General features: G+C 49.2%; 5 protein-coding genes across 5 annotated transcripts; 3 read left to right on the top strand and 2 right to left on the bottom strand.

Moving 5' to 3' along the window:
- Nucleotides 1-81: 81 nt before the first annotated feature.
- On the bottom strand, nt 82-2,208 carry ASPWEDRAFT_103837 (uncharacterized protein; the record flags this gene model as incomplete). The annotated part of the gene is made up of 1 exon (XM_040827596.1): nt 82-2,208. One exon carries the CDS (start codon nt 2,206-2,208, stop codon nt 82-84), a length of 2,127 nt encoding a protein of 708 aa, XP_040692543.1.
- Nucleotides 2,209-4,026: 1,818 nt separating this feature from the next.
- clf1 (putative cell cycle control protein (Cwf4)) lies at nt 4,027-6,694 on the bottom strand. Its single transcript, XM_040834484.1, has 2 exons — nt 4,677-6,694; nt 4,027-4,619 (listed from the first exon to the last, which is right to left on the bottom strand). The coding sequence occupies exons 1-2, from the start codon at nt 6,456-6,458 to the stop codon at nt 4,383-4,385; spliced, it is 2,019 nt and encodes a 672-aa protein (XP_040692542.1). The 5' UTR covers nt 6,459-6,694; the 3' UTR covers nt 4,027-4,382.
- Nucleotides 6,695-6,847: 153 nt separating this feature from the next.
- ASPWEDRAFT_24748 (U4/U6-U5 snRNP complex subunit PRP31) lies at nt 6,848-8,401 on the top strand (the record flags this gene model as incomplete). The annotated part of the gene is made up of 1 exon (XM_040832658.1): nt 6,848-8,401. The coding sequence occupies one exon, from the start codon at nt 6,848-6,850 to the stop codon at nt 8,399-8,401; it is 1,554 nt and encodes a 517-aa protein (XP_040692541.1).
- A 1,134-nt stretch (nt 8,402-9,535) lies between these two features.
- ASPWEDRAFT_168743 (uncharacterized protein) lies at nt 9,536-10,340 on the top strand (the record flags this gene model as incomplete). Its single annotated transcript, XM_040830341.1, has 2 exons — nt 9,536-10,115; nt 10,171-10,340. The coding sequence occupies 2 exons, from the start codon at nt 9,536-9,538 to the stop codon at nt 10,338-10,340; spliced, it is 750 nt and encodes a 249-aa protein (XP_040692540.1).
- An 881-nt stretch (nt 10,341-11,221) lies between these two features.
- Nucleotides 11,222-12,357, top strand: ASPWEDRAFT_48985 (uncharacterized protein; the record flags this gene model as incomplete). The annotated part of the gene is made up of 4 exons (XM_040837196.1): nt 11,222-11,852; nt 11,912-12,126; nt 12,176-12,268; nt 12,319-12,357. 4 exons carry the CDS (start codon nt 11,222-11,224, stop codon nt 12,355-12,357), a joined length of 978 nt encoding a protein of 325 aa, XP_040692539.1.
- Nucleotides 12,358-12,843: the final 486 nt, after the last annotated feature.

Genomic DNA, 12,843 nt, shown 5'->3' with positions numbered 1-12,843 from the left:
CAAAGGGCAGATAAATCAACTTTTCAGGCAAAACGTGAACCAATACATGTGCAGGGAGGCTCGGGATATTTGTACGTAGGGTTATCGCTCGGAATTCAGGTTAAGCCAGCTCATATCCCCGTTGACACTGTGCCGTGGTCGCTCGTCGAGAGTCTCGGGTATCAGGGCGCTGGATCTCCGCGCATTGGCACGTGCGGGATCATTGATTCTGAACTCGTGTCCGAGGGGCAGGTGTGAATCCCTCACGCTGGGGTTGTAAAGGCTTTCACTGTATGTGCTGCTTGTAGGGCGGCCGAGCCAGCTGCTGTGTCCGGGTCCTGTCGTCCACTGAGAGTCGCGGTACTCAGAGTCGCGGGCTTGAGAATATCTTTTATCCGAAGCGACACTGAGCGAGTCGGCGCTAGATATCCGCGCTGACTGGCCTTCGGGAATCACAAGACCTCGGCCGTCCATTGGGTTGGCATGCTCGGTAGTCGGGCTGCCACTGAAGACCTGTCCCAGAGGCTTAGGCTCGTCAAGGAACCCAAAGTTCAAGGGTGTCAGGTTCGTCATCGGCCATGCGCTTTGGCGAGCCTCGGATTTGGAGATTTCACGTGAGTTTGAGGGTTCTGGCTCCATTCCCACCAGGTCGGTGGTGTTGTTATCCTGGAAATATTTGCTCCAACCTTCGTTGGTTCTTCGGTCACCGGGTTGGCCTCCGATTGCATCCTCCGTTTCAAACGACTTGTCCGCCTCATATGGGCTAGCGGCAGTGACCTCTCCACTGGATTGGATAGTTGTCAAAGGACTTGGCTTTGGCTGAGTTGATTTTTGCGCAACGACAGGGTTAGCACCCGACGATTCCTTGCCCGCCTTGCCCGAGAAGATTGCCAAGGAGTCGACTGAGGATGCTGCCATTGGAACAGGACTCTTCGCCATGGGATACGCGGATTGGGTGAGGGGCTCGATGCCTTGATCTTGGAAGCTCAGTCGCCCCCCTTTGTCGTTCGATCCGCCTTGGGCTTGTGCGGCGGCGCGCTTCTTGTTGTCCTTCTTCTTTTTCAAGATGAACAGAAGGATTAACAAAATGGCTGCCGCCCCCACAACACTTCCCAGGGTCGCGCCAATAATGGTACCCACATTACTGCTGTCATTGTCATTGCCAGCAGCAGGTGCGGCAGTGGAGGATCCGGTCGGGGTGGCTGAAGCGGAAGGGGATGCTGATGGAAGAATCTGCTGCTGAGATTTGTCGCCATAGAAAAGTTTGGTAGCATTTACCCAACCGTTGGATGTTTGGTTGAAGATGGACAAGGAGTCGGTACCACTGCCACTGGAGAGGACCACAAGGCCGTCATCTCCTTGAGCCAGTGAGTACTGTGACCTGGTAGTTGTCGATGCGAGGGAGCTGTCATATTTCGGGTAGTCATCCAGGGAGTCTCTCTTGGAAGAGCCGGCGGTTTGCCCTGCGGGCGCCGCCTCACCGTTGGAGTCCAGCAAAACCGAGCTGGTCACTGTGTTGGGCGATACATTCAAGTCGAAAGACTCGAGTACCTTGCTTCCATTGGAGCCCATGAACATTGCGCATTGGATGTTATCAGCAATGGGATGGGCAAGAGTTGCGTTTGATTTCTCCCAGGTACCTGAGGTATCAGCGGCATTGGAATAATCGAAAAGATGGATCGAATTCGGTTCTGTCGCTCCCCTTAGCAGGGCCACTTGATTGTCGCTCCATGGCAACAACACGGGTGATGTCGCCGGTGGAACTCCGTCGGTAGAAGAACTCATAAGGTTGTAGGGTGCGACGGTCTTGAGGATAAAGTTCTCTGAGCTAGCGACTGAACTGTCTTTCTGCGATCCTCCATAGATGAAAATTGACGAGGTTGACTTGAGGTAAGCAACACCATGACCGGTCCGATTCGACAGGTTATCTGTGGGGGGCTCAATGGTTTTCCATTCTTTATCTTGGAAAGAGTATCTTTGCAATCCGGTGTAGTCAGATGAGGACCCTGTACCGCCGATCACATACATGGCCGTTTTGTCAGTATCGTCCACTGCGCCGGTGATACATGCGGCATTGGAGACGGGCTCTCCCATGGTCATGTTGCTCCAGGTAGCATCTTGCTCGAGAGGAATGGAAGCGAATCCATTGGCGGAGTAGGTGTAGAGGGTGTTGTCGTAGATGACTGAGCAGTGGCCCTCTAATTTCACGGGGGGTTTAGGGACGATCATAGCGAATGATAAGCGTGGGGGTCGGAGTTCTTCGAGGAAACCAGCCGAAGAGGAAGTGCGAAAAAAAACCAGCCGTCGACAGGAATGTACCGGGACGGATCGAAGGAATGAGAGGTGACTACCAGAGCACTATATCATGATCGAATGGTCTTAGAGGTCGAAAGCAATTGCTACTTGTGCTGACTGGCTCCGGCACGTGTGCGTAAATCCCTAGGCGTGATAGTGCTGACACTGCTGACAGAGTAACAACGAGCGTGGTGAGAGAGAACGAGTGGAATCCGATCGAAGCGAAAGTCGATAGGAAGAATAGGTAGGAAAGAAAGACTGTCAAGAAGGACTGGCAAAGGGAGACGAAGAGGAAAAAGAGAGTCGAATCTTCAGGGGGTAAAGAGGGAAATGAAAATGCAAACGCACAGTTTCAAACCGACGTTGAAAGAAAGGATGCGACACGGTCAACGAGCGAAGAGAAGGGGAAAGGAAGGTGAGGGAGAGAGAGAGAGCCAGTTGACAGGAAGAGAGACGAGGAAAGGAATAGGATAATAGGATAGGGATGGTGAATTTGGGAAAGGGTCAAGAGGGGAGAAAAGAGGAGAATCGGCGCTGGAATAGTTCGTGGTAGCGTGGCTAGGCAGAGAGAATCGTTGGAGGAAGATGAAACGCCGGGGTGTAGCTTAGACCAGCCCGCGTAGCTCGTATCTGGGATCGCGAAAGTTGGGAATTGAGAGAATTGAGAAGGAGAGATGAAGATCAGAGGATGAAGATGAAGAAAAGAAAAGAGAGAAGGAGAGAGGCGAGTGCACAGCACGAAGAGGTGAGATTTGGGGGTTGGAAGAAGAAGAAGAGGAAAGGAGGAAAAAAAGAGGGGGAAAAAGGATTCGGGAAGGGCAGATTTAGTGGAGGAGCTTAGTGCATCCCTTGATATTATTTACTAGAGTAGAAGAGAAGAAAAGAAAAGAATAAGAAGAAAAGAAGAGAAAAAGAGTTGTTTACTTTATGATGTTATTTTGATTCATCGTGATTGTTGTGTGGTTGAGTTTGTTTTGTCTTGAAGCTGCAGAAGCCTTGCATGCTGTTTATTTACTGTTTATTATTCTATTTTATATGAAAAGTGTTCTCTCGTATTATTCTATTCTCTATTTTATTCTTATTCTACTATATTAATCTGTATTATTTCATTCCAGGTATGATGCTATTATGCTATTATCTAGGTATCTGCTTATACTAGTAAAGGTACAGCCACTCTGACTGGCCCCTATATCGAACGATCTGAATATGCAAAAAGTATTAATAGATATTTTAGAAACATCAACATTCTTATAACCATCATCTTTCATCATAATCATTCTTAAATCATACCATCAAACAATACATCGTGACAGAAGATAGAGCCTCATTCAGGGGTAACGCAATGGTGTCATACCCCTCCCACTTACCGTGGTTCAAAGTTGATCCTGGAAAACTGGGATTTGGGCCGAGGATCAGCAGTGCTACTTTCTTTCATTTCTTCCACCTTCATTAATCCAGTTAGTATATAATAAACAGGGATAGTATTATATACTACTATATACCCTACTGTGTCTATATACCTGTTTCTATCTGACAGATTGCGATATTAATATACAGCATGGCTGGGCAGTGGAGAGTCAGGAACAGGCTGGGTGGAGCCGGTCATTATTCAGTTTCTTACTGCAGGTACCGTCGCGTTCTGATACTACTATTTATATTCACTCATATACACCTAAACAGTCTGTTAGATAGAATCAGAATATTTAATAACAATAAGAAAATAAATAATAATATATAAACAGTAACGTATATAATAATAATAATAATAATAAACCTGAATATGAACAATATCGGCAATCCCACATTCAAATGATCAGTGGAGAGCCGTTGCCGAGCTCGTCTTCTGATTGGCCAGGATTCATCACCTTCGAGAACATCTCCACCTCCCACACTAGCCACTTTCGGCCTAGCGCATGGCATGATCTCGTGCGGATGCCTGACTCAATCTGGTTGATGCCTCAGGCTGTCTCCGCGCCAATCTACTTCTTACAGTCTGTCTTACGACATCCTCTTATCACCTCAGTTTGTCCACATAATTTGCATTTTGCACTTCTCCCATTCGATCAACACATAATACACAATAAAACTCTGCATCCACCAATCGACTCCTACTGGCCCGCCGATTGCTGCTTCCATTGGTGCGCCTTTTGGAGCAACTTGGATAGATTCGCGGCCGATCGGTCGTCCGCCGGGAACACATAGTCCATGTACTCTTCGTAGCGGTCGTCGTCCAGCTTGCGTCGCTTCTTGACCCGCCGAGGCATCTGTTTCTCGATCTTGTCGATGTCCTCCGGCGTCCCGTGCGTGTGTTCGAACGATCGCCAAGCGTTGAGCAGTTCCACCCGCTGGCATTGGTCAGTCTCGTTTCTCAATCTGATACATTCGGAGCGGCTGGGGCTTACCTCTTCCTTGAGTTCCTTGTCCTTGAATACGTTGTGGGCCTGATTGAACACTGCCCGGGCGCGTACTTTCGCTTCCTCGCTGACCGGCCGTTCTTCTTCCTCTTCTTCCTCCTCCTCCTCGTCCGGAATGTTGATTTCGAATCGTGCGTAGTTGATCCACACCTTGACGTGGTCGGTCTTCTGCAAAAGACGTTCGTACAGTGCGCGCACGCGTTCATACTCGCCTTCGTATTCTTCAAAGTCAATATAAGACTTCCACACCAGCTCGGGCATGTCCAGGCTCGGCTGGTCAATTCCCAGCTCATAGATGGCCCTTGCACGTTCCGTGTCATCCAGCCCCCGTTCCAGCTCGGCATACTGAATCCATGACTGGCTGTTGGACGGGTTCCATTCGATCTGCTTCTCATACAGTGTCCTGCACCGCAAGAATTCAAACAGCTGCCGCTCCAGATCAATGTAGCCCCGGAAGAGCTTGTCCTTGGGACACATGCCAATCGCCTGGCCCAGTGTCTTCCGCGCCGTCGGCAGGTCCATCTGTCGAATGTCAAACTGTGCTTTCATGAGCCAGATCTTGGCAAATGTAAACTTCTTGTGCGGAATCAGTTTCAAGCATTCTTGGTAGATCTGTCGTGCACGCGCCGCATCCTTGCTCTCCATCTCTTCCCACAGAGCGTAGAAGATCCAGAGATAGATGTATCGTCGCCAGTGTCGCTTCTCTTGTGATGGCGGGATCTGTGCAATCGCCCGTTCGTATATGTCCCGGACCCGTTCCGGATCGCCCGAGGTTTCCTCCAACCGTGCAAAGTCGAACCAGACATCGTAGTTCTTGGGGTTCTCTTTGAGTTGCTCTTCGTATTGAACTCTGCGCTTGGAGAGAATCACATCCTCGACGCCTTCCCGATCGCCAAACTGCTTTTCAAACGTCGTATATGCCTTGTGTAGGGTCATAGACTTGGACCGAGGAAGTCGATCAAGAGCATACTTGTAAATGGCTCTGGAACGTTCATACTCCCTGAGCTTGGCTTCGAACTTGGCGTACGCGATAAAGAGTTTCTCGTCCATGAAATCTTCGCCCAGCATTTCAATCGCAGCTCCATAAACCTCTCTCACCAAGTCACTTGTTCCATACTCCTCCTCAAATCGAGCCCATTTGATCCAGTTCTTCGGCTCAGGATGAACAATTGTGAACCGTTGGTAGATTGCCCGCGCCCTGTCAAACTCGCTGTATCTCTTCTCAAGCTTGATATACGCACTCCAGGCACCTTCCTCTGGCTCCCACGACATCCAGCGCTCAAAAACCTGGCGGGTACCCGGAATGTTGCCCAAAGTCTCCTCCATATAGACATACTTGTACCAGAGCTTATCCACACGCGGCAGAATCGTCACAGCCCGATCGAACAAATTCCGAGCATGGTTGATGTTTCGGTTTCGCATCTCAGCCTCGACATATCGAATCCACAATATCACCGAGGTCGGGTCGACATCCAGTGCTCGCTCAAAAATCGATCGCGCTCGTCGGAATTCCTTCTGCTCGAGTTCCCATGCGGCATAGCGCATCCAATTGTTCATATTAATCCGGTTTCGTCGTACATAGTCTTCGAAATCCTTGCGCTTGCGACCCTGGTATTCGTGCAGTTCTTCCAAATCCGCAAAGCGCTGCGTGGGCGCCTGCAACGCGGGCTCTTGTCGGTCGACTGCCTCACGGAGCAGCTGCTCCGCTGAGATCTGGACCGGCGCGGCGGCCTTGTTTTTGACCCTGGGAGGGCCGCGAGAGGACTCCATGATGATAGGTGAGTCGTGGATCGAACGACGGTGATGGAGGTGGTATCAGGGAAAAAGGTAAAGGGATCGACGGGGCGCCGAAGAAAAGATGCTTAGCACCGCAGCGTAGCGCAATGCAGAGAATGAAGCAACACTGCCCCTTCTGAAGGAATCAGGATTCAATTAAAGCCTCCAGCGAGTCGTATCGATTCACCACCGACTCGACCGATGTGGTTGCTTGATCGACGTCGCTCGTCAACAGCAAAAGGTCGGAATAGATGCGTTGGAGGTACATGTCGCCACCCGTAGCATAAACGTTGATGACTAACCCGAGCTGCGGCAAAAGCTTCAACTCCTCTTTCCTCTTGATCGATATCGACCTTCGGTTTGTCTCACACACATCGCCCATCATGTCGACAGCTGAGGAGCTTTTGAGAGATTTTGAGTCGGAGGATGAGGACTTACAGGGTGGCGAGGAGATCGAAGATGGCGATGCCAACGAAGAAATGCAAGAGGCCGGCCCTGAGACCACGAACGAATTCGAAGTCGCCATGTCGACTGCCGACGAACTCACACGTCTACACAAAGTCCTACGCGATCACTACTCTATCCGATTCCCCGAGTTGGAAACCCTCGTTACGAGTCCTATCGATTACGCGAAGACTGTGGCTATCCTGAAAAATGGCCCGCTGGACGAAATCAAAGCTTTGTCATCTTCGGCCGACAACATGGTTGGCGTGCCCCTCAAGTCTATCCTGGATGGTCCATCCCTGATGGTTGTTGCGGTAGAAGGAACGACCACTAGAGGACGGGAGATGACCGAGTCGGAGCTGAAAACGGTGCTCGATACCTGCGAGAGAATCTTGAAGCTGGACCGGGAGCGAAACCAGCTCACCGAGAGCATCCAGTCGCGCATGAACCAGATTGCGCCCAATTTGGCTGCTTTGATTGGACCTGAAACGGCTGCTCAGTTCCTCAATCAGAGCGGTGGATTACGCGAACTGGCTAAGATCCCGGCTTGCAACTTGGCCGCTCAAGGCTCAAAGAGAACGGAGGGCTTGGGATTTGCTACCAACATCGGGATCAGATCGCAGGGCTTCCTTTACAACTCCCCCATCATACAGGATATTCCGAATGACTTGAAGCGGCAAGCGATCCGTATTGTCTCCGCAAAAATGGTTCTAGCTACTCGGGCGGATGTATCAAGCTTCAGCCCGGATGGTTCTTTGGGCGAAGATCTTAAGTCGCAATGCTTCCAGCGTTTGGAGAAGCTCACAGAACCGCCTCCAAACTCCGGAACGCGCGCTCTCCCAGCGCCAGATGATAAGCCCTCTAGAAAGAGAGGTGGTAGAAGAGCGCGAAAGGCCAAGGAAGCGGTTGCCATGACGGAGCTTCGCAAGGCTCAGAACCGAGTTGCGTTTGGCAAGGAGGAGGCTGAAGTTGGATTTGGTACTGGAGAAGGAACTGTCGGACTGGGAATGCTCGGTCAACAAAACGATGGACGAATCCGAGCTACGCAGATCGACCAAAGGACCCGTGCCAAACTCAGCAAGTCCAACAAGGGCTGGGGAACAGCAACTCCTGCCAGCGGTACTGCTTCTTCACTCCGTGCTTTTGGTCAGGGAGGCAGTGGAACTGCAAGTGTTCTACAGGCAAAGGGTCTCCGAACCTCGGGCGTTGGTACTTCTTTGGGCGGTTCCGCAGGCACAGCCAGTACAATCGCCTTTACCCCAGTTCAGGGTCTCGAGCTTGTTGATCCCAAGGTGCAGGCTGAATTAAGTCGCAAACGCAAGGCCGAGGAAGACAGATGGTTCAAGTCAGGAACGTTCACACAAGTCGGGAGTCAAAACAATGCCTCCCAGGGCGAAAACGGTGGCTTCAAGGTACCACCACTGCCATCAAGGAAAAAGGTTGATACCGGCGAAGGCAAGATGGCACCGCCTCCCCCACCGGCGAAGCAGTAATCTTGATTCTTCTGTTTAGCGTTTGTCAAGCATTTGAAGATATAGGCGTTTATGAGTGGCTTTTTCGGGACTTGCTTTGGGGACTTGCATGATACCATGTTGTAACTGTATGATAGAATGACTGGTTGATTCGAGAGATTATCAGTAGAATTCAATCGATTCTATATAGCCATGGCTTTTAAAGATACACATATCTGCACAATGCTCAAACTCATCCGATGCTCTTTGTATTTTGGGATTGAGCCCTAATCGGTATAGAATCAATTCGCCGCACCCGAAACTACTAAGTACGGTGCAGCTCAGTCATCAAGGGTCAAAGAACTTTCCTGCGTAGAACGAGAATTGCAAGAAATTTTTCTCTGAAGATCCATGGTCAACCAGCATAGGGCCGCGTGCTTCCATCCGATCGGTACAATGGGGAGGCAAAACTTTGAGAATGTCGGTGGCGAGATATGTATCTCGATGCTGGTGGTAATGATTCCGATCAGAACACAACCACAATCTTCCTTCCACTTGGCCAACTGGCTTTAAGATAATAGCGATGGCCATCTAACCCTGCATCTGTACTACATAAAGTGCAGAGTACAGACTTAGCTGGTTGTCAATCACTCACTACGGAAAGTTGGTGATGCGCTGTCCATGTCAACTTACATAGCAACTGCTCAATCTAACCTCCGCGACCAACCGAGCTGTCAACTGCATCAGAAAACTTGCTGAGAGATCCATCAAGTTATTATATTCGCTGACTATCCGCGGAAATGATGGAATCCGACTGCTACCTGGTGTCCCATGGGTGCCCCTTGTTTCGTGATTTCTTGGGTCACTTCCGGCGGTCGTGCCGGCGGCGTAAGGACATGAGAGAATATTATTGCGTGCTTTTGCGATGGACATTGCTCACAATTTGTTGCTGGGAATGAGGCAAGAGAGGATCTGTGTGTCGTCTTGGAAATTGCTTTATAGTGGTTGGTTTGGCTAAATTGATTCTTTTCTTTCTTTCTTTCTCCCTTTTCTTCTTTAATCTTTTTCCTCCTGGTTTCTTGTCAGCTATTCATGTACTCGTAAACCTTGAATTTCGAGTAAAGTATTTATCTTCTTCCTCTTCTCTCATTGCCTGATTTATTTCAATTGTTGGAAATGGCTCCAGGGATCGCATCGCCTTTGGCTTCAACGGCAATCCCAAAGCCATCCACGGAGAAACAAATATCGGCTCGACCAAGATTATTTCACCATAGCCTGGTGACCAAGGACTTTGACGCCCTCAGATTTCACGCTGCGGCATCGTTACAGCTGCAATTCGGCCAAAAGTACACCGCTGCCGCCGCCAAATCTGACGATCTTCTCATTGCATCTCCGTACAATGAACCAGGCCATCTGCTAGATCTGAAGACACTCGATACACCAGAGCAATTATTGTCCAAGGCTCTCACGATTTTAAAACCGGTTCGGGAAGATTATGCAACTGCGCCTTATACGGAGGCGCTCAACTGGCAAGATGTTTTTGACTTTCTGCGAGAGTTATCCCAGGCGGAGGGGTATCAATGGACGAGACAGCGGTTTTATGTGGTCGCCTTTCGATCTAAACTTCTTCCCGATATAGACTCGGATCGTTTGTATGAGTTGGATGCTCGCTCGCATCAAGAGGCTACTGCGTCAGGAGGGTTATTGCGTTATTGGTTTGGAGCTAGCGATGAGAACAGACAGAACCTGGCAACTTGTGAGTTTCCGTACCAGCTGTTTCTGGAGAGACCGTAACTAACCTTGACATGCAGGCCTCTGGCGTAATCGAACCGATGCGCGACTGGGAGGCACCGGACCGTGGCACCAACAAGCCCGTGCTGCAGCACGAGAGATGTACGAGAAGATTGAATTCACGACTTTGAGCTTGGTTATTGGCGAGGATGGAAACTGGGAGTTTGGAGAATGGACCGATGAAGAGTAAAATCTTCCTGAACTGGCGTCTTGCATTATTTAGAGATCGGGGAATATGGCGCATGATGGAGTGATGCCCGGCTTGTTTTCATTTCCTCTTTTGAGCCCTGATGAGTTTTCGGCATTTGAGCAGTTTTATTCGTTATACCCTCGAGCATGATTAGCCGTCACCTGATATTTAATCTGCCTCCGTTTCTTCTCTTCTTCTCTTCTTCTCTTCTTCTCTTCTTTTTCTTTTCTCTCAATCCTTCGATCTTCCATCAATCCATCAATTGATAGACACTATATATTCTTAGACAGTGGCAATGTGAGCTGAATTTCTTTCCTGCATCTTTCTCGACCATTGACGTCAGATATTATCACTGTCTTATCGTCCTTTTCTTCCTACTTCCTTCATCATGTATATCAGGAAATTCGATGATATTCAAAAGATGACCTTCAAACCCACTTACCAGTTGAGACCAAAATAGAAGCTTTCCCCGCCAATGGATTATCGTCCCAGATTTGCACCGTCAATCCCACATCGAATCGAGTTCCATTCCACGCCTCCCGAGCAGAATTTCTCCACAGTTTGCCAACTATCGAGCGGGAAATATTACTCTTCTCAACCGATCCTTCCGAAGCGACATCCATACCTAATCGAAGCGATTCAACTGGCAGGTTGTCAGCTCTAGAACCACGATTGCAGACTTCCATCTCCATCGAATGCGGGGCAAACAGCAAATCAACATTGATCAATAATGATATATAATCATCATCATAGATCGTGGTTGTCATCCCCCTCATTACCCCACCATCCGAACATGTGAGAAAGGGGGTATTTATTTGAGGCCAACTCCGGGGTGGTTCTTCATTCAGTCAACATTCTCAAGATACAACAAATCTAGCAATATGGTTGGAATCCTTTCAGAGACATTGGCCGTCACTGATGGCCCTCTTACATCAGAGAACGCTACCCTCCTGAGACCGTCTGACCCTAACCTCCCTGTCGATGAATTGCGAAAGCGATATGAAGAAGATGGATACCTGTTTCTCAAGCAGGTGTTGCCCCGCGCCGACGTCCTAGAAACCCGAAGAAAGTACTTTGAACATGTCGGAAATAACACGAACGTCCTGAAAGAAGGGTCGGATCCCGTTGAAGGGATCTTCAACCCTACAAAGACTCCCGAAGAGTTTCCTGGAATAGGTGCTGGCCACGCTCCAGGGAATGGCCGTCCTGGAGGCGACAAGGCAGCCAAGTTTGTTGATTTGGCAATCGATGCGCACTACCGAGACTGGTATACGCAGGATCTGTGCGGCCACCCAGATTTGTACAGTTTCATTGCCAAGTTCACGGGATGGGGAGAAGATACCTTGGGATTCCGCCGGACTCTTCTGAGAAACAACATCCCTCACAGCCAGCCTATTGGTGTTCACTACGATCAAATCTTTCTCCGCTACGGGGAGCCCACGGCTGTAACCGCATGGGTTCCAATTGGCGATATCAAGCTGAATGGCGGAGGATTGATCTACTTGGAAGATGGTACGACCTCCTGCATCGGATGGAAAAACAAGACAAAGACTGACCTGACACGCGTATAGGAGACGCCGTTGGATTGAAGCTCGAGCAAGAGTTCACAACCAAGGCAAAGCAGGCAGGGTTGACGGATGAAGAAGCCAAGTCGGCTTTCAACTCGAACATGATGGCAACCGGTTTACTCTCTGAAACTCCGGCAGAGTTTGCAAAGGAGCACAACCGACGCTGGCTCGTTTCGGCCTACGAAGCTGGAGATGTCGTCCTGCACAAGCCTCATGCAGTATGTAGCTGCTCTTTGATGATTTATTTCAAATCGCTAATATCCTCAGATCCATGCATCTACTATCAACCAAGACCCGGACAATATAATCCGCCTTGCAACTGACCTGCGGTTCTGCGACTCTTCCAAGCCCTATGATAAGGTAAGTTGCGTGTGTCACGGTCATGATAGTGTATACTAATTAGCCCACAGAGATGGATGAACTTTTACCGATTCGGAGATGGTGTTTAATGGCATGTTCTATCAATTACGATCATGACTACATATATCATTACAGGATAAAATAGTATTTCCAAATAACTTTGAATTGACGAAACTTCTATTTAGGTTATCTATATTGTAGGATATAGATAAAACAAGCATATTCGTGTGGAAAGCCCTAGAAACCAAAGTATTGTCTAAACTCGTATAGAATGAAAACCTCCACCAAAATCATCTCTTCTGGTCCATTGTCTTCGGCCTCGCTGTCATCAGTGGCTTCTCATTCGAACTTCGGTGCAGCCGTGAGTGTATGATATGGTGTTTCGCTCCGCTCTCTCGGTTGGTCAGCGCTTGTGTCTTGCCGCTGGATGGCGATACCATCCGTTGGGGAGTTATGCTCAGAAACGTCGTCTGCAGTATTCACCGGGGGAATGATGGGAGCAACCCTATCCTCTTTTTCACTTTTAACAATCACTCCATTATCATATTCCTCGATCTTATGAGCGACAGCCGGTG

Source organism: Aspergillus wentii (assembly GCF_001890725.1).
Source record: "Aspergillus wentii DTO 134E9 unplaced genomic scaffold ASPWEscaffold_2, whole genome shotgun sequence".
Lineage (NCBI taxonomy): Eukaryota > Fungi > Ascomycota > Eurotiomycetes > Eurotiales > Aspergillaceae > Aspergillus > Aspergillus wentii.
Note: the sequence above shows the minus strand (reverse complement) of the source record. Positions and strands in the feature narration are given on the sequence as shown.